The sequence below is a fragment of the Corythoichthys intestinalis genome, chromosome 12, assembly GCF_030265065.1.
Source record: "Corythoichthys intestinalis isolate RoL2023-P3 chromosome 12, ASM3026506v1, whole genome shotgun sequence".
Lineage (NCBI taxonomy): Eukaryota > Metazoa > Chordata > Actinopteri > Syngnathiformes > Syngnathidae > Corythoichthys > Corythoichthys intestinalis.
The window spans coordinates 19,648,269-19,669,538 of record NC_080406.1 but is presented as its reverse complement, the minus strand read 5'-3'; the positions used below and the strand labels follow the sequence as shown (position 1 = coordinate 19,669,538).

The window sequence follows — 21,270 nt, the reverse complement described above, 5'->3', positions numbered from 1 at the left end:
AAAAATAAATCAGAAAGTTTATATGCATTTGATTAGACTATTAGAGCAAGCCAAAAACATGATTTGGTTATATTTGTTTGCTTTCAGGGTGGTTAATTCATTCCACGTGATGTCTGGCTTAAACATAGCACAGAGAGACAAACTTGACAAAAGATTTAATTGTTCAACTTTTTATTTGAAAGATGCAGTTGGGGACAAAAAACAAATGACAAATCTACAGGAAGTCTGTAAAGGCTTATTGGACAAAGTGCCTTATGAAATACTGTATTTAGGTTAATATACGCATGATCTACACATGATTAGATAAACACGGTAGATATACCCAATAAATACCACATTTATCTTGGGTGGTAACAAACATATACAGCAGTGAAAGTGAATTGTGCTTTTCCATACATACTAATTCATAAATGATGTTCTTTCCCCTTTTTTGACGGTGGAATATATTTTCAACCCAACATTGTATATGCGGGAGAACACCTACACAGCAGTGTACGGTGGGGAATAACTTGATCAGGCGGGGGCTTGCTGGAAAGAGGGAGGCAAGGCGGTGGAGCATCACAAATGAAAACATCTTTATTTTCTAAAACACATAAGAACTGTGCCAACTAAAGTAAATAGTTAAAAGATTCAAAGAGGAAGGTTGGGTGATTCAAAACACATCAGGGTAAAACAACTTGGAATAAGACCCGTACCTCAATGCGTCCTTTCAGAGGGCATTTAACTGTTTTGAATGTGAGCACATTGACATTACAATATGTTGGCATCACAGGAGCCAGGTTGCAGTATGCGCAAAGTGACAATGTGCTTAAAAGCTTTTCTAAAAGAGGGGTAGAACACCGCGTATATCAACGGGTTCACACACGCGTTCAAACCGTAAAAATAACCAATATAATTCATCACTTTCATTTGAAAAGCCATCAGACTGGCGATATTGTATGGACAGAAAAACAACAAAAAGACCAGGACGACAATACCCAGAGTCTTGGCGGCCTTCAGCTCAGATTTCTTCGCTCTGACAGGGGCAGAATTTTGCAGTTTAAAACATTTCGCTTGAGAACGCATGGCTCTCGCCTGAGACACTGCAACCACAAACACTCTTGTGTAGAGAATGACAATGACTCCGAGAGGAATAAAGAAGTTCACGCTGACGTCCAGAATGCCCCCGATCATGTCAATACTGCGAACACACTCTCCAAGGCAAGTGTTACCGATTTCAGGACGTGCCAATTTGTCCTTCAAAACGATGCCACAATGGATACCAGAAGCCGACCAACAGAGACAAATACAAAGTTGAATTCTTTTCACGGTGACTTTGACAGTGTAATGCAGAGGATCACAAATAGCCACAAAACGGTCGGCTGATATCAGCACCATGTTTCCTACTGAGGCAGACTGACAAACGAAAGTCAGGTAATTTATCATACTACAGGCGATGTCCCCTAGAAACCAGCAGGGTGTGCTATTGGTAATCAGATATGCCAACATCCCCATGACCGCCAGGATGTCAGAGACGGCGAGCGAGAGGAGGAGGAGGTTGGTTGGGGTGTAGAGCTGCCTGAAGAAACGCACACACAAAGAACAATCAACAATGCAAACAACATGTTATTAAAACCACTTCCCAAGCAATTAGGATTAGGTGAAAACATCATTCAACACAGTACAGCATTTAAATGTTGTCACAGCCTAATCTTGGGTTCAGAGAAAAGAACATGTGCCTGAAGTGGGAGATAGAGATGACGACGAGCAGGTTAAGCAGCACAGTGAGGATGCATGTGGTGGGTAGGAGGGCTATGAAAATATATCTCTGTGCCAAATCAAAGGTTGTCTTCCTGCAGGAGATGTTGCCTAGCAGTGGGAAGCAGAGATTCGATTGGTCCTCAGTGTCCATGGAGAACCTTGAGGTCGGACGGCGTTCTGCCAAAATCTCCCTGTTGTCCATCTCAATTTATATGTTCTTACACCTCCCCCAAGCAATTGTGATTATTCAATGTTGCCCAAATGTGATGTAATGATGAGCGTCATAACCCAGATACTACTTTGTCGAATTTGACATCTTCCTAAAATATTTTCATTGCCAAATTATGTTATGACTAAAAACCAACAGAAAGGCGCACGTAAAGGCCGACTTATACTTCCGCTTCAGACCTGCGCCATCAAGGAAGACCCGATTCACGACCCTGCACCGTAGCCTAATGCGGTCCTATTGATTTTTCAAACCCTAGCGTCACGTCAACGCATATGATGTGGCGGAAATGGACTGTGATTGGTTCGCTCAGACTGTTGTTTCAGGTTCAGCGCCAAATCACCGGCATTGTAAAACATTATTTTTGTAGACGCAAAAATGGACCGAGCCGACGGGAGTATCATCGAAGAGCAAGTCTCGTCAAGATATCATAAAGTTTGCCAGATGGCAAAGTCAGCCATTGAATAAAAAAATGGAAGAACCACCGAGACGTGTGTGTTCGGAATCGAGTGGCCACACGAAGCGGTGACCCAGTCGGCCAAAAACTGCCAGCTTTTTAGCACTTTATGTCGCAGTTTTGGTTGGTGCACGTCATCATTAATTGTGTACAGTACATACAGTGGGGAGAACAAGTATTTGATACACTGCCGATTTTGCTGGTTTTCCCACTTGCAAAGCATGTTGAGGTCTGTAATTTGTATCATAAGTTCTCTTCAACTGTGGGGGACGGAATCTAATACAAAAAAACAGAAAATCACGTTTTATGATTTTTAAATAATAAATTTGCATTTTCGGCCGGGGCTTGTCCGGTTGCGTCTGGCTGTGCGGGGGGTCCCGTCGGGCGCGCGCTGGTGTCGTGGGCGGGTGGGGGGGCCGCGCGGGTGCCGGTCCGGGGCCGCGGCCCTTCCCCGGCCGGCCGGGGTGGGGTGGAGTTGGGGTGGGGGCCGGGGGGTGTATGCGGCAGCCATGGTTCCCTCCCAGGTCCGCCCGGCCGGAGCCGCGTCTCCCTGTACCGGGTGCCGGGGAGGTGCCCTCTGGTGCCATACCGCGCGCCCCTCTTGGCCCGGGGGTCGTTGGCGGGGCCTCTTGGGGCCCGTGGGGCCTAGGGTGAGGCTTGCTGTCCCTTGCCGGTGGGGTGGACGCCCCCTGGTCGCCGGCGCTTGGTGTGGCGCCTGCTCGGGATGCGGGGTGGGTGCTCGGTGGGTGGGAGGGGGTGGGCGGTCGCGGAGGCGCCGTGGGTGGTCTGGGGCGGGGATTGATCGGGGCCCTGACGCTTCTTCCGCCCTGGGGCCGGTGGTTCTGGTGGACGGGGCCACGCCCGCGGGAGCCTGCCTCTTAACTCACGCACTTCTCACTTCGGCACTGTAAATATTTTTCACCCTGGCACTTACATGCTCATACATTTCTCCGGGGAGAGTTGGGACGGGGCTTTACAGTCCCTGCCCGACTCCCCCCTGTTTTTAATGCACCACACACCAAGGTTGTGGGATGGTTGGGACCTGTTGGGGGGGGGCTCACGGCTGCCTCCTCACCACAGGCCCCGCCATCCCTGCACCTTTTTTAAATGCACCACACACATCATACTCCACAGGAGAGCTCCGGCAAAGGGCGGTGGGACGGGCGGCTGGGCAGAAACTCCATGCTGCGGTCCCACTGCCCCAAGCCAAGCTCTCCTATTTTAATGCATACATTGCACTACCCTCCCCTCACACCCCCATCACGGTGCTGGGTGATGGCTGCCAGTCGGGAACCTGGCAGCCACAGTAATAGGGTGGTAGGTGGGTCCCACACTTTTTCTATATGGCGTGGCTCCCGGGGTGTGGCCTCCCCTCTGCCTCGGCTGCCGGCCGCGGGAGTGGGTTGGGGGGTCGGGTCTCCGATCTTGCATCGCCCCGTGGCAGTTCCTGGGCGTTCTCCTGCCTCCGCCTTCCCCTCTCTTCTCTGGCTGGGCATCCGCCCTGCGCTCCGTCGCGGGTCGCTGGCTGGGCGCCGGTGTATCAGCGGGGTGTCGCCTGCACCGGCGGGGGACCCTGCCTTGCCTGGGGCTTGGTGGACCGCTGGGGGTCCCGTGCGTGCCGTGCCGGTTGGGGGGCTGTGGCTGTGGCTCGTGGCCCGGGTGGGCGGGCGGGGGTGGGTGTAGGCGTGGGGTTGGTGATGCGTCCCCTCCTGCCATCCCTGAAGGCCGGTTGATGGGCGCGCGGGTGGCCCGGGGAACCACCCTGGGTCCCGGGGGGGGGGAACGATGGCTCCTTTGCTGGGCGGCGGGAGGAGGGATGGGCTGCGCATGGCCCCCCCGCCCCCCCGCCCGCCCTCCCTCCCCGGGCTGGCTGGGTGGGGGCCGTGGCCCTGGGTTGGCGCCCGCGCGGTTTCTCCGCCCGTCTGCGTGGCTGTCACGCGCCCGGTGGGGCTTGCGTGCTGCTGGATGTGGTAGGGCATGCTCGGGTTGGGGGTTCCGGTGCCGGGATTGGCGATGCGACGGCATAGGGTTGGTCGCCAACGGGCTTACACTCATAAGAGATTCACACGATTACTGGGTTCTAGATCACAGAACTGATTTGTGTACACTCTACCCCTTTCAATCACTTAGCTTATAGTCTTATAGACACCCCCACCCCCATTCTCCTCTTTCACTGGTCAATAGGCCCCCACATGGTGTAAACCGGAAATACATCTCGCTGACGATAGCACCAGCATATTAGTAACTAGTTTAGATGTTCAATGTATTTCTTGTTGTTGTTTGTGTATGTGTTTCTTTTCTTTCTTCTCTTGTATTTCTTTTCTTCTGTCCCCCCATAATCCCTTCCTGTTCGCTGCTTTGTCATAATAAAAAGGTGTTTTGAATGATCACAATGGGAGTATGTCAGACTCTCAATGTGAAACATTAAAACTGTTCAGAATCCGGGCACTTAGACTTCCATTCTCTGTGTCAAACAGCTGAACAGGACAGGTTTAAAAAAAAAAAAAAAAAATTGCATTTAATTGCATGAAATAAGTATTTGATACATCACAAAAATCGAACTTAATATTTGGTACAGTAACCTTTGTTTGCTATTACAGATACCAAACGTTTCCTGTAGTCCTTGACAAGGTTTGCACACACTGCAGCAGGGATTTTGGCCCACTCCTCCATGCAGATCTTCTCCAGAGCCTTCAGGTTTCGGGGCTGCTGCCGGGCAACGTGGACTTTCAGCTCCCTCCATAGATTTTCTATCGGGTTCAGATCTGGTGACTGGCTAGGCCACTCCAGGACCTTAAAGCACTAATGTGAAGTAATTTCATAAAATGCCAAATAGGTCCAGAATTAAAGTAAATAAACGTTATTCAACAAATAAAGCATGAAAAAATAATTTATATGTTGTATATTTGACAAAATAATCGCGTTTCCGAAGTTCGAGCCTGAAAGGGGACGAACCCGGAAGTGATACGTCACACCGAGAACAGCGATGGGAGCGCTCCATACGGCCGTCCTGCAAAGCCCTTCAAACAATGCTTCAAACAGCGATATAAGTGATAGATCAAGCGCAAGTGAGGAGACCCAAGTTTTTGAAGAGTTGGAGGAAGAGGAGGAGGAGGTTGGAATTTTATGTTGGATCGTACATGTATTAGCCAGACGCTAATCAAGATGCAAACAATGTGCCCAGACTACCTGACATCGAATGGAGACAAGACCCATCGAGATTACAAGATTGGTAAGATATAGGCTGTTATTATTTTCATGATTTGAAGATGCAGGCATTTGCACATAATTTTATGTTTTTGTCTATCTGATGACATTGTTTAAAAAAAATAATAATCAGACTGCATGTTCATTTTGGCAGATCCGGTAGCGCTCATGCATATAAAATAATAATATAAAAACGTTGGGGGGGAGAAGGAGATGAGTCGTTGATGGCTTTTTCCACTTTATTGTGGCAACAATAAGAAAACAAAATAATAGCGGACTGCCGCCACATTCGACCGCAAAGTTTTCCTTGTCGCTCATCTCCGCCTCGCCTCGTACTTCCAGCTACTACTACTTCCTGGGGCTATCGGCAGGAAGTGGCGTCTAATGGCGTGAGGAAATGTAGTTTTTTTTCACACAAGCGAACAGATTACAAAGCACCACTTCAGTGTTGTCCCGAGACTACATTTCCCATGATTCACTGCGGGACTTGCGCTGTCAACGTTCACATTTGACAGCATTGTGCAGCTGTTAGCTCGCCATTCACGCTCATTTGCTTTTTCGGTGAGGTATTTTGTTTATTCGTTATTGGATCGTTTTTTTTCACCACTGTAAATAAGAGCACTGAAGCAAGAAGGGGTAAGTCGCCATTTCTGTTCAACCCGTTTTCTCCTGTTTTGTTTAGCGTAAGAAGCTAGGTTAGTGGCTGTCTTTTCTTCATTCTTTTTCATGATCAGAGTTTAGTTAGCGGTTGGGGTTCAAGTGTAGATTCCTTTTGTTTGCCTGGGCTTACCCTGAAGCCGCGCTTCATCTACATTTTGTACATATTGCCTTGAAAGGTGGAAAAGCGCTATATAAGTATAACACCATTTACCATTTACCATATTCATTGCGAGTTTGTTGTGTAAATTTTGTGCCACTTGTGAAATTGTGTGGCTCGTTTTATGTTACGCCCTTCGTGAGCCGTCCTTGGGACGTAACACTCGCGAACACAACAACAACTATGCCACGACTATTGCCACGAGTTGGCTTTCGGCTAACGTCGCTAGCTTCTACTGTACATTCCACAACAGTTGGCAGCTCTGCTTTGACAAAGTCATCAGTCATCTATCCAAAAATCACTCTTACTTTTTGGCAAATCCTTGATCATAAGCAGACCGGTTAAGGAATCAGGCATCTTCGAAGTGTTTGCAGCAGAGAACACTACTCAATGATGGCGTGAAATTCATTTGCTTTGTGCAAACGAAAGATGTCCATTTACGTGCCCTGCTATCCTTTGGCCACTCATACAACTTTTCGTTTGAGTGAGAACAAAACATCACCACACACCGCTGTGGCATCTTACCGAGAAGCAATGCAACAAAAAATACTCTTCTATGCCGGACTTTCTCGCACTTCCCGGTGTGACGTAATTGCCGAAGATTTCCGAAGATTGCCGAAGAAAAGCATTTTCGCTGTCAGGGGCGTTGCTATGGGTTAAACAAACAATCTGGAAGGGTTGCGTTAAAAAAAAAAAAAGAAAATATGCTTATTATTGTTTAGCCATTGATATTATTCAAAAACATGGTTGGCCAACCTTACTTCACATTAGTGCTTTAAGATGCTTCTTACGGAGCCACTCTTTAGTTGCCTTGGCTGTGTGCTTTGGGTTGTTGACATGCTGGAAGACCCAGCCACGACCCATCTTCAGGGCTCTCACTGAAGGAAGGAGGTTGTCAGCCAAGATCTGGCGATACATAGCCCCATCCATCCTCCCCTCAATACGGTGCAGTCGTCCTGTACCGTTGGCAGAGAAGCAGCCCCAAAAAATTAAGTTTCCTCCTCCATGTTTCACGGTTGGGATGGTGTTCTTGGGGTCGTACTCAACCTTCTTTTTCCTCCAAACACGACGAGCCGAGTTTAGACCAAAAAGTTCAATTTTGGTCTCATCTGACCACATGACCTTCTCCCATTGCTCCTCTGAATCAGCCAGCTGGTCAGTGGCAAACTTCAGACTTGTCTGGACATGCACTGGCTTCAGCAGCGGGACCTTGCGTGCGCTGTAGGATTTTAATCCACGACGGCTTAATGTGTTTCCGATGGTTTTCTTCGAGACTGTGGTTCCAGCTCTCTTCAGGTCATTGACCAGGTCCTGCCATGTAGTGTACCACGAGGTGAGATCTTGCATGGAGCCCCAGAACGAGGCAGATTGACCGTCAACTTGAACTTCTTCCATTTTCTAAAAATCGCTCCAACAGTTGTTACCTTCTCACCAAGCTGCTTGCTTATTTTCCTATAGCCCATCCCAGCCTTGTGCAGGTCTATTATTTTATCCCTGATGTCCTTACACAGCTCTTTGGTCTTGGCCATTGTGGAGAGGTTGGAGTTTGTTTGTTTGAGCATGTGAACAGGTGTCTTTTATAGGGTTGGGAATCTATGGCATGAAGCCGATTCGATATGTATCTAGATACACAGGTTACGATTCGATTAAAAAAATGATACATTTTTAAGGCCGAGCGAGTCGATACAATTCGATACAGTTTAAGAACTATACGGTTCGATACAGAGTGAAAACGATACGATAGTAAACATTTGTTGTGTGTGTTCGTACAGTATTTTAAACATATAAAAAAGACCACATTTCTAATAGCAAAATTAAACAACAAAATTTCATACCAATGTTATGTTTTATTTTTTTATGAAAAAAAAAAAAAAAAGAATAAGGCTTACTATATGACCGTCATTTTGTTGGATGGGACTGATAATAAAATAAAACTCCAGTGACAAACAATAAAGTGCAGTAATTCAATTACTGTATTTCCTGGTGTTTTTAACACAAGAGGTAAGTAATTCAAGTGCAAACTTTCAACGTAAACATCTTACAAACAAAAAAATATTAATTATATGCAGGAGCTCTAGAAAAAAAGAATTAAACCTGCTAGTGTTATCATAAATAAATAATAAATTATGCTTTATGACTAGTATAATTGGAGGAATAAAAACCCTAACCCTAACCCATGGCATTTTAGACAGACAGGTCAATAATTATTACTTTAACCTTATACACAGCAAAGTCATTCACTTATGCCTGTGCTTCCACATTTTTTTATTCCTCATCACTGTCCATATCTTTTTTGAAGGTCAGATTTTTCTTGAGGAAGATCAACTAATCCACTTGTTCATGTTTAAGTAGACTGCGTTTCGTGGAAACAATATGCCGCCCTTTCCACCAGTCTAGTGGGTTATTTTTCAGGGTTAAAAACTCACGATCTCAGTACTGCTTCACACAAGCTCCGTCCCATTCGAACAGATCTGGCTGCCTTCATCACTTCAAAGTCTGACTTTAGTTTTTCTGGGTGCGTTGAAAATCAATCACTGCACATCGCTGGCGTCTGTGATCAAACTGTCCATTGTTTTAGCATGTTGCTTCGTTGCCACTAGTAGTTTCGTTTTGGGCTGTGAAGAAAACGCTACGGAGCGGGCGTTGCAGTGGTTTTGTTAGCTCTCGCGTTGTTATGACACGCCCGTGACGATCGGGTAATGACGGCGACTAGTAGCGGTTCTGCCGAAATGCATGGCAAGTTGAGGCAACCACGACTGTGAGTAGTGCTTGTCCATATTATATCATGCGTGCGGTCTCAATCTAAGTGCGCTGTGTGGTGAATGACACAAGCGCAGCATGTGAAGTATAAGTTATATTATTATCATATTAAGCAATGGATTGAACTAGGCATTAGAAGCCGATTCTTGTGCTCGCGATAGCCGAATTCTTTCTCTACTATCGGTTCATTGAATATTTAATGGCTAATTACTGTCGAATGGTAACTTTACTATCGATACAGCTGTATCTCTCATCTGTAAAACCGGATATCCGGTCGTATCGGTTTATCGTTCTCAAGCTTAGTCTTTTATACAGGTCACAAGTTCAAACAGGTGCAGTTACTTCCGGTAATGAGTGGAGAACAGGAGGGGTTCTTAAAAAAGAACTCAGGAGGGGTTCTTAAAAAAGAACTAAGAGCCGAAATATTTACTAGTTGGTAATGTATCAACTACTTATTTCATACAGTTAAATACAAATTTATGATTTAAAAATTATACAATGTGATTTTCTGGATTTTTGTATTAGATTCCGTCCCTCACAGTTGAAGAGAACTTATGATACAAATTACAGACCTCTCCATGGCTTGCAAGTGGGAAAAACAGCAAAATCGGCAGTGTATCAAATACTTGTTCTCCCCACTGTATGTTTGCTGTAAGTCTGTGACTTATTTACGTGTCACACTTCAAGTATATGAAGAATAAAGTACAGGTTTGGTGTCAAAAGAGTTGTTTTGATCTTTAATTTTCAATAACAGACAGTTCACACACGACACATCATCACTGATTGAGAGTGCCTCGGTGCTTTTTATGATAACGTTAGCATCAAGGCTTCCAACGCAGTTTGGGAAGTTCCATAGACGCCAGAAATCTCCTATGGCCTCCCACTGGCTGGTTGTAGGACACGGCAAAAAAAACGCTGGACCCAGTGCTCGACGCCAGTTTGAAGCTAGCAGCCACAGCTAGCTGGTTTTTACCTGAGGCTAGAGGAACTCTATGCGGCATCAAAAGTTGGACAGACCGCCTCGAAACAGTCTTCTGCGTCGCCTGTGCCTCAACATTTGTATGATCAACATTTATTCAGTGTTGATGAGCTGAAGATCCACATTCGAGCGTTCCATATTGCATTGTTTATTTTTTCTCCGTTAAACTAGACAAGAGGAAGTCAACAAGCATGCCCCAAAATTGTACAAACATAACACACCACCATAAGCGGAATTTGACTTTTGGGGCAGGGGGGGCACAACATGTTGATGACCCCGAAACGCAGTGTCAGCAATAAAATTAACTTAAAAGAATATTTGGTATAATAATAAGTTGACAATGAGCATTTTTTGTTTGAATCAGGCTGCTTAGGCAATACTTTTCGCCAAGATCGTCATTTATTGAATATGGTACGCCTGCCGGTGTCGTGCCAATGTAGTTACCCCAGTCAAAAATTGTATCCCCTGGGCAGAGCCATATGGAGGTAGATTTGTGTCTTTATTATTCAATCAAAAAAAAAGTTGCTTCAATAAAAAAAATTGCTTCAATCAAAATATAATTTTCAACCAAAAAAAAGTCGCTTCAATTAAAAAAAAAATGTGTTTGAACGAAAAAATAAATTTGAAACTCAAAAAAAATGCATGTGAAAGCTATTTTTCTTTTCTTTTCTTTGATTTTTTTTTTTTTTTTATATTGAAGCAACTTTTTTGATTGATGTAATGTTGATTTGTGTTTGGGCTAGGACATTTTTGTCTAAAATAATTTTTACCCATTATAAAAATTTTTGTTGTTGTTCATTTCATTCATTTTTGTTGCAGTTTTATTGCTTTACAACTTTTATATATATAGCAAAATAAATTACATGCAATGACACTTTTCGGCCCACCTGCCCCCCCCTTAAAGTCCGCTTATGCACCACACCCCTCTAGTGGCTTGGCTTGGAATTACAGAGCAACGCGTCACCTGTCCGGAGAACCATCGAATGTCGAATGACGCCGTAGTCGCTGCGCCATCACTGCAACGTGGGAGCATAACTCCGGCTTAAGGTTTGGGAGTTCGAGTTAATTTGGGACAAAAAAACATTTCTTTCCTCGACAGCCTAAGTTAGGGTGACTATATTTTGATTTCCAAAAAAGAGGACACTCAGCCCGGCCTCAAGATACTTGAATTTTACTCGAAGTTCACTCAAAGATGCCTATATCACTTTAATATATTTAAAGTGTGATATATATATATATATATATATATATATATATATATATATTTATATATATATATATAAATATATATATTTATATATATATATATAAGGGCTGTCAAAATTATCGCGTTAATGGGCGGTAAGTAATGTTTTTAAATTAATCACATTAATATATTTGACGCAATTAACGCACAAATGCCCCGCTCAAACAGATTAAAATGACAGCACAGTGAAATGTGTACTTGTGTTTTTCGTAGTTTTGGCGCCCTCTGCTGGCGCTAGGGTGCGACCGATTTTATAGGCTTCAGCACCCATGAGCATTGTGTAAGTAATTATTGACATCAACAATGGCGGGCTACTAGTTAATTTTTTGATTGAAAAATTCTACAAATTTTATTTAAACGAAAACATGAAGAGGGGTTTTAATATAAAATTTCTACAACTTGTACAAACATTTATCTTTTAAGAACTACAAGTCTTTCTATCCATGGATCACTTTAACAGAATGTTAATAATGGTAATGCCATCTTGTTGATTTATTGTTATAATAAAGAAATACAGTTCAGTGATACCTCAGCTCACGAACGCTTAAACTCACGAACTTTTCGCCTCAAGAACATTAAATTCGCGAGCATATAGTCTCTGCTGACGAACTAGTTTTCGGTGGACGAACCAAACCACGCGGTCGAACAGCGCCACGAGAAGCTGACGCACGCTCACGGCGTCCCAGTTCGTCCCCTCCCTTTCGTTGAGTGCGGACGTGGTTTGTGTTTGATAGACATTTTGGACCATATTGAGTGTACTTTTGCTATTATGGGACCGAAAAAGACCCCACCACAGGCTAGTGTTAAGCCTAAGAAGACATTAAAGAAAATAAGGTATATTTTTGTGTAGTTTTAAGGCTTATTTAGTAGAAAATTATGTTTTATGGGGACCTGGGAACGGATTATTCTCATTTTAATGGTTTCTTATGGGAAATAAATGTTCAGAAGACGAACTTTTCGCCTTACACACACTTTCTGGGAACCAATTATGTTCGTGAGCTGAGGTATCACTGTACTTATGTACCGTATGTTGAATGTATATATCCATCTTGTGTCTTATCTTTCGATTCCAACAATAATTTAAAGAAAAAATGGCATATTTTATAGATGGTTTGAATTGGGATTAATTGCAATTAATTACGATTAATTAATTTTTAAGCTGTAATTAACTCGATTAAAATTTTTAATCGTTTGACCCCCCTAATATATAGGGTTAGGGTTTATATATATATATATATATTTTTTTTTTTTTTCCCAATCAAAAAATAAACTAGTAGCCGCCATTGTTGATGTCAATAATTACTTACACAATGCTCATGGGTGCTGAAGCCTATAAAATCAGTCTGTGGATATATATATATATATATATATATATATATATATATATATATATATATATATATATATATATATATATATATATATATATATATATATACATATACAGTATATATAATGCAGACCCATGGAAATGTAGTCCAGTCAATACACATACACACAGTAGGCTTATAAATTACTATCACGACAATTGCCCTTGACAAATTGTTATTCCCATTCAATTGATATTCTCATTCAATGTTCTAGATTGCACACACACAATAACTGAAGTAAACTGACAAACTATTCTACCCGCATGTTTCCAAACGTAGCAGTTCAAAACTACGTTTCCCATAATGCCTAGCGTGGTCCTTCCTTCCCTACTACTAGGGGCCATGTCATCGCAGGCAGGCGCTGCCACCCAGTGGCCGGAGAGATTCTCTTCAACTTTGTCCCGTAAAAAAATCATAAAACCCGGACATTTCTATGAATTTATAAAACCTGCCCGGACGACGAGGATACTACGTGAAAGTAGGACTTGTCCGGGCAAAAGAGGACGTTTGGTTACCCTAGCCTAAGTAGTAGTCACTCAATCTTGGAGTATCATAGCGACGGAAGTTTGAATCTCTGGCATGATCGGGTCAGATGAGCGCTTCTTTGGAAGCTTTTCATACGTTACATGACATTATTAGATCGAATTAGTAACACGCCTAGGGTTGTATTTAAGACACACTTAACACTCATTACTTCTTTGTGTAAGATCAAGGCAAGTCAAAAGAAATCAGCCAAGATATAAGGGAGACATTTGTGGTCTTTCACAAGTCTGATTCATCTTTGAGTTCAATTTCTAGATGGCTAAGGATCCTTTCATGTTTTCTAACGCTAAACCATATTCAAGTATAAACACCACGAGACGTCATAGCACTCAAGAAAGAGATGGGCTCTTTGTCCTAAATGGGCTTTTTAATCTGAAATCTGTCAACCGAGAAAAACTATTAACCTGTGAAGATTCTGTTTGAACCTGGTAAGAACGTCATCGTCAGTGAAATGAATACTGAACGTTGTCCACAAAAATAAGGAGTTTTGGAAACCTTAGAACACCGTCTTCACCTTTTGAAATTCGGGGATTCACCAAGCCAACATTTCAAGAAATTAAACAAGTATGAATAGCTTGGGTGCAAATGGGTTTTACAGATGGACAAGAAGCTGAAGCATACACCCCGATTGGTTCCAAAATCATTTGAGGATCAGAAGTCAATGTTTCTAGAGTTGCCATTGCAAAGTCCCGATCTTAATTCTATTAAACAGTGTAGGCAGACCTGAAAAGGCAAGTGGAAATCCTGAATTTGGCTCAATTAGTTTTCTCAGGTGGAATGGGCAAATCTTGCAAAAAGATATTCAAAACATTTCATCCAAGTCATACAGTTTGAAGACAATGCTACTAAGTAAATACTAATTCAATGTATGTAATCTAGGGAAGGGAATCTTTGACATCATACACAGGTTGAGCCTAGCCAGGGGTGGACTGGCCATTGGGTGTACTGGGGACTTCTCGGTTGGTTGGCAGACTTTTTTGGGCCGGTGACAGTGTTTAATTTAAAAAAATGTTTCTCGGCCATTAAGCGGCACAAAAGATGAATGAATGAGGAGTTTGCTCCTGATACACTCACATCTTTTACCTTCAAGAATGGTTATCTGGTCGAATCAATTATTTTGGGTCACAACCCAATGGAAATTTTTCATTCATCTAACTTCTGTTCCTCTTACCCTCTCGAGGGTCATGACGGTGCTGGAGCCTATCCCAGCCAAGTATGGGCAGTAGCCGGGGTACACCCTGAATTGGTTTCTAGCCAATCACAGGGCACAATGAGACAACCATTTGCCGTCAGACTCATAATGAAGGACAATTTTAAACCTTTCCGTACATGATTTTGAGATGTGGGAGGAAACCGAAGTACAACCCACGCAGGCACAGGGAGAACATGCAAAGTCTACACAAGGAAGGCCGGGATTGAACAATTGAAATCAGAACTGTGAGGCGGATGTGCTAACCTATCAGCACTGTGCTGACACTATTGGAAACCGACTTTGAAATTGAAAAAGAGTCCGGGACATTTGTCCCCCAAAAATCTGTCCAAATATTCAGGCATTTGCCAAAATAGTATTTAGACATACCCTAACCCCCCAAAAAGCAGTTGTTTAGGTAAATTTACCTTTGGTGTAAAACCCTTACGTCATTCTGCTTTCAACATTGTCAGTTTGATGAAAACAAGACTACTGTCTTTCTTTGTCCCTGCTGGGAAAAACACAAGTCTTGTCTGACATGTGGTTGTGTTGTCTTCACACCTCTAATTGCAAACCGCTGTCATCATCACGTACTAATTGGCCAAGGTGTGAATCAACAACAGTTAATGGTCGACCAAAATCTCCAATGCATCCTCCCCGAGAAATGTAAGCCTTTCTGGAAAATAAACTTTATATTTTGCAAGAATTGAAGGTATACGGTGTTTAACCTAGTGGTTCTAACTATCATGTTTATGAAGTTGATGATGTACAACTGGTCTTTAAACCAACAACTGTTTTGGTTATTCCTTATGTTATTCCTTCATTTATTTTGTCACTGAATTTCAATAAATCTGCCCAAGTCTTATCTAGTTTCAACGTCAAACAGAGAAACAAATTAAATACATAGTGACAAGAATTTAGACCGCACTGCATCGAGGCCGTAAACTGAAGAAGGTAGAGATGCCGATCGACTGAGTCCGATCACGTCATTTTCAAAGTATCGGAATCAGCAAAAAAATATCGGCCATGCCTTTTTTTAATATATACACCGTATATTTTTTTATTAAATCGTTTTCTAATTGTATTTAACGTTACAGACATAATATGTTACACTCATCCAGAGTCTTTAGTTTAGGCTTAAGGTAGGGTTATCAAATTTATCCCGATAACAACGGTAATTAATTTTTTTATAAATGTATCACGCTAAAATATTTAACACAATTAACGCATACGCTGCACGACCCACTCACGCATTGTCGTGCTCAATCTGTAATGGCGCTTGTTTTATCTATATAGAGAGATAAAAGGCAGCATAAAATGAGTAGAGTGTATTTTGGCAGCCTTTGGAGCCTTTTTTTAATTGGCTAATACCTTACAATCCCTCTCCCTACAATTAGAAATATCAAGGGAAGCAATGTGGGAAAGCAAGGTAGCAATTGATCTTTTTCTTAACACCTCATGTTATTTCCCAACGCAGAGAAGATATATCAATTGGTAGCACTACGCACAGTCATGGTTCCACTTCCTATCATGCATTTGGGCATGGCCACAGTATCATTTACTGAAAGCTCAACAAATACACTAGATGGCAATATTTAGTCACAATATACAAAGTCACAAGTCTTTCTATCCGTGGATCCCTCTCACAGAAAGAATGTTAATAATGTAAATGCCATCTTGAGGATTTATTGTCATAATAAACAAATACAGTACTTATGTACTGTATGGTGAATGTATATTTTTGTCCGAATTTTTATTCATTTTTGCCTTAATGCATTGCCAAAATGTATATGATCGGGAAAAAAATATCGGGAATGATTGGAATTGAATTGGGAGCAATAAAACGCAATCGGATCGGGAAATATCGGAATCTGCAGATACTCGAACTAAAACAATCGGGATCGGATCTGGAGCAAAAAAACATGATCGGAACAATCCTAGAAGAAGGTGTTTTTTTTTCAGGCCCCGGTCATTCAATGAATCTTACTATAGTTTCACATCCCTTAACCCCTGTTACAAGCCCTTCCTTGTTCCTCAACAGTGTTGTACATGAACACGTTCGATGAAGGATCGTTCATGAACATGTTCATATTTTGGGCAAACGTTATTTTAACGTGTCATATTTCTGTCTCATGACTGTTACTGTGAATGCGCTGATTCTGGTGGTTGTGAGCGGCGTTCATCACCTTGTTCATGAGGTCAGAATTAGAGCCTTCCTGACAAAACTGCACATAAAGCTATAGGTTATAAACACACTATTAAAAAAAAAACAAAAAAAACAAAAAAACTTTAATAGCAGAAACCTATCCAACCTGGCAACGCAAGCTGCCTATCTTTATTGTTTTAGCAAATACAGCAGCTTTTGCTCCCGAAGCTTTTATGTTGGTGAAAATGCATTCTTCTACATTCAGTTGAACTCTCAACATTATCCAAAGGTGCTAAATAAACAAGTTACATTATACACATACATGCGCAAGGTGTAAAGTTGGGCAAATAAGTATTCAGTCAACCACTAATTGTGCAAGTTCTCCCACTTGAAAATATTAGAGAGGCCTATAATTGTCAACATGGGTAAACCTCAACCATGAGAGACAGAATGTGGGAAATAATACTGAAAATCACAGTTTGATTTTTAAAGAATTTATTCGCAAATCATGGTGCAAAATAAGTATTTGGTCTATACCAAAAGTTCATCTCAATACTTTGTTATGTACCCTTTGTTGGCAATAACGGAGGCCAAACGTTTTCTGTAACTCTTCACAAGCTTTTCACACACTGTTGCTGGTATTTTGGCACATTCCTCCATGCAGATCTCCTCTAGAGCAGTGATGTTTTGGGGCTGTCGTTGGGCAACACGGACTTTCAACTCCCTCTACAGATTTTCTATAGGGTTGAGATCTGGAGACTGGCTAGGCCACTCCAGGACATTGAAATGCTTCTTACGAAGCCACTCCTTTGTTGCCCTGGCTGTGTGTTTGGGATCATTGTCATGCTGAAAGACCCAGCCACCTCTCATTTTCAATGCCCTTGCTGATGGAAGGAGATTTTCACTCAAAATGCCCCAATTTTGTCTCTGGTGTCATTCGAAAGGTCTTTGGTCTTGGCCTTAGTGGAGTTTAGAGTGTGACTGACTGAGGTTGTGCACAGGTGTCTTTTATACCAATAATGAGTTATACAACTTATATATACTGTGTGTATATATGCTGTATATATATATATATATATATATATAAAAGTTGTATAGCAATAAAACTGCAACAAAAATGAATGAAATGAAAAAAAACCCCACGTGTTTCTGTAATGGGTCGAAATTATTTTTCGAGCACCTTAGTCATTTGCTTTGCATATAATAACACTAATAATAATACTTTTTTTCTATGATTGAAATTTTTCATTTTTTTGATTGAAGTGATTTTTCTTTTTGAAAATCTATATTTTTTTTGAAGCAACTTATTTTTTTTAATTGAATAATAAAGAGAAAAATGTCCTTGCCAAAATGTGGCCAAACACAAATCAACACTACTTCAATGGGAAAAAAAAAAAAAAAAAAAAAAAAGAATGATAAAGAAAAATAGCGCTCACATGCATTTTTTAAAAAGTTTTTTGAGTTTCAAATTTATTTTTGCATTCAAACACTTTTTTTTTTTTATTAAAGCGACTTTTTTGGTTGAAAATATATATATATTTTTTTCTTTTTTTTCTTTTTTTTTTTTTATAAAGCAACTTTTTTGGGATTGAATAATAAAGACACAAATCTACCTCCATATGGCTCTGCCAAGGGGATACAATTTTTGACTGGGGTAACTACATTGCCACGACACCGGCGGGCGCACCAAATTCCACGGATGACGATCTTGGCGAAAAGTATTGCCTAAGCAGCCTGATTTAGAATTTCCATCAAGAATGATGGCAAACAAAAAACGCTCATTGTCAACTTATTATTTTAACTATTCTTGTAAGTTAATTTTATTGCTGACACTGCGTTTTAGGGTCATCAACATGTTGTGACCCCCCTGCCCCCAAAGGCAAATTCCGCCTATGGTTGCACAAGTGGCACAATCCGAATCGACAAATCATTTGACAAAATCTGAGCGAACAGATCTGATGGGGTGTCTCGAATGCGCATAGGTTGCCTGCACTCCCCTGTCTTTCCAGCAGATGGAAGCAGAATCAAACAAATTGGTTTGCGTTGAAAAATGAAAAAAGTCTGAACTGTCTGCCCCAACAAAATATTTAAGGCAAGACAAAAGAACACACGCTCAATCGACTAACATCTTACCCATTCCCTAAGCAAAAGTAAAAAATTAAATTAAAAAAAAAAAAAAAAAAAAAATATATATATATATATATATATATATATATGTATATATATGTATATATATATATATATATATGTATATATATGTATATATATATATATATATATATATATATATATATATATATATATATATATATATATATATATATATGTATATATAAATCAAGGCATAGTGCATATATACAGTATATATCTGTTTAGAGAAAGCCCCAAAAATATGATTAGCTTATATTTGTTTACTGTCAGGGTGGCTAATTCAGTCCACATGATGTTTAGCTTAAACATAACACAGAGAAACAAGTGACAATCGATTTATTTGATTTTTCAACTTTTTATTTCAAAGATGCAGTAGGGAACAAACAACAAATGACACATATACAGGCAGTTTGTAAAGGCTTAGGAGCCTTTCACTCATTATGAACATTATTTCATTTCATTATTTCAAAGTGCCTTATGAAATACTGTATGTACATTATTTTATGCATAATTTACACATAATATTATAAACACTATTGATATGCCCAATACATTATACCACATTTATCTTGGTTATCACAAACATACATATATAAGTGAATCGTGCTTTCCCATACATGCAAATTCATAAATGATGCTCCTTGACCTTTTGTGAAGGTGGAATATTGACTGATTTATTATCAATCCAACATTTTATATATGGTATAGAAGAACTACAAAAAAAATCTAGACTGGATGTAACAGCTTGGTCAGGGCGAGGCAGACGTGATGGACCCAATTGCTGGAAAGAGGGAGGTGAGGCTGTGGAGCATCACAAATTAAAACACATTTTTAGTCTAAAATACATAAAGTACTGTGCTAACTAAAGCAAACATTTGAAAAGGCAAAGAGGAAAGTTAGGTAATTTAAAACACATCAGGGTAAACCAACTTGCAGCAACACACGTACCTCAATGCATTCATTCAGAGGGCATTTAAATGTTTTGAATGTGAGCACAGTGAGATTACAGTATGTGGGTATCACTGGAGCCAGGCTGCAGTACGCGCAAAGTAACAATGTGCTTAAAAGCTCTTCTAAAACAGGGGTAGAACACGGCGTATATCAACGGGTTCAGACATGAGTTCAAACTATAAAAATAAGCAAAATAATTCATCACGTTTTCATTATAAACGATCAGACTGGCGATATTGTACGGACAGAAACACATCAGAAATATCAGGACAACAATACCCAGAGTCTTGGCGGCCTTCAGCTCAGATTTCTTTGCTCTGAAAGGGGCAGAATGTTGTACTTTAACACATTTATCGTGGGAGCGCATGGCTCTCGCCTGAGACACTGCAACCACAAAGACTCTTGTGTAGAGAATGACAATGACGCCGAGAGGAATTAGGAAGTTCACGATAACATCCAGAATGCCCCCGATAATGTCAGTACTGCGAACACACTCTCCAAGGCAAGTGTTACCGGTTTCAGGATGTGCCAATTTGTCCTTCAAAACAATGCCACAATGGATAACAGAAGCCGACCAACAGATACAAATGCAAACTTGAATTTTTTTCACGGTGACTTTGACAGTATAATGCAGAGGATCACAAATAGCCACAAAACGGTCGGCTGATATCAGCACCATGTTTCCGACTGAGGCAGACAGACAAATGAAAGTCAGGTAACCCAACAGAATACATGGAATGTCACCAAGTAACCAGCAGGATGTACTCTTGGTAATCATAAATGGCATCCCCACCAAGCCCACCAGGATGTCAGAGACAGCGAGGGAGAGGAGGAGGAAGTTGGTTGGGGTGTGGAGCCGCCTGCACAAACGCACACACAAAAAACAGTCAACAATGCAAACAAAATATTATTAAAACCACTTTCCGGCAAATTAGGATTAGGTGAAAAAACATCATTCAACACAGTACATTTCTATGCTGTCACAACCTAATCTTAGGTTCAGAGAAAAAGAACGTGTGCCTGAAGTGGGAGATTGAGATGACGACGAGCAGGTTGAGCAGCACAGTGAGGATGCATGTGGTGGGTAGGAGGACTATTAAAATAAAGCTCCGAGACCAATCAGACATTGGCTTCCTGCAGGAGATGTTGCCTAGCTGTGGGAAGCAGAGATCGGATTGGTCCTCAGTGTCCATGCAGAACCTTGAGGTCGGCCAGCGTTCTGCCAAAACCTCCCTGTTGTCCATCTCTCTTTATGTGTTCTTGTACCTCCCCCAAGCAACTGTAATTGGTCAATGTTGCCAAAATATGATGTCATGATGAGTGCCATACCCCAGATGCTCCTTTATCCTATTTTACATATTCCTAAATGGCCTTAATAGTAGTAGCTCAATCCACTCATTGCAACAAAAGTTTGAATCTCCGGCCTCAGCCTAATACTTGGTAGCACAACCTTTAGACAAAATAACTGCGAAAAACCGCTTCCGGTAT

At 41.4% G+C, this 21,270-nt stretch overlaps 2 protein-coding genes across 2 annotated transcripts; both read right to left on the bottom strand.

The window, feature by feature from the left end:
- Positions 1-750: 750 nt before the first annotated feature.
- LOC130926658 (trace amine-associated receptor 13c-like) lies at positions 751-1,942 on the bottom strand. The gene is made up of 2 exons (XM_057851694.1): positions 1,719-1,942; positions 751-1,558 (listed from the first exon to the last, which is right to left on the bottom strand). Exons 1-2 carry the CDS (start codon positions 1,940-1,942, stop codon positions 751-753), a joined length of 1,032 nt encoding a protein of 343 aa, XP_057707677.1.
- A 17,892-nt stretch (positions 1,943-19,834) lies between these two features.
- Positions 19,835-20,975, bottom strand: LOC130927325 (trace amine-associated receptor 13c-like). Its single transcript, XM_057853084.1, has 2 exons — positions 20,803-20,975; positions 19,835-20,642 (listed from the first exon to the last, which is right to left on the bottom strand). Exons 1-2 carry the CDS (start codon positions 20,973-20,975, stop codon positions 19,835-19,837), a joined length of 981 nt encoding a protein of 326 aa, XP_057709067.1.
- Between the last annotated feature and the right edge of the window lie 295 nt (positions 20,976-21,270).

Coding starts and splice junctions, on each gene's coding strand:
- LOC130926658 (XM_057851694.1), bottom strand. CDS start 1,942: ATGGACAACAGGGAGATTTTGGCAGAACGCCGTCCGACCTCAAGGTTC. Junction 1,559..1,718: donor ATCTCTATCTCCCACTTCAG/GCACATGTTCTT, acceptor GCGTTTCTTCAG/GCAGCTCTACACCCCAACCA.
- LOC130927325 (XM_057853084.1), bottom strand. CDS start 20,975: ATGGACACTGAGGACCAATCCGATCTCTGCTTCCCACAGCTAGGCAAC. Junction 20,643..20,802: donor ATCTCAATCTCCCACTTCAG/GCACACGTTCTT, acceptor GCGTTTGTGCAG/GCGGCTCCACACCCCAACCA.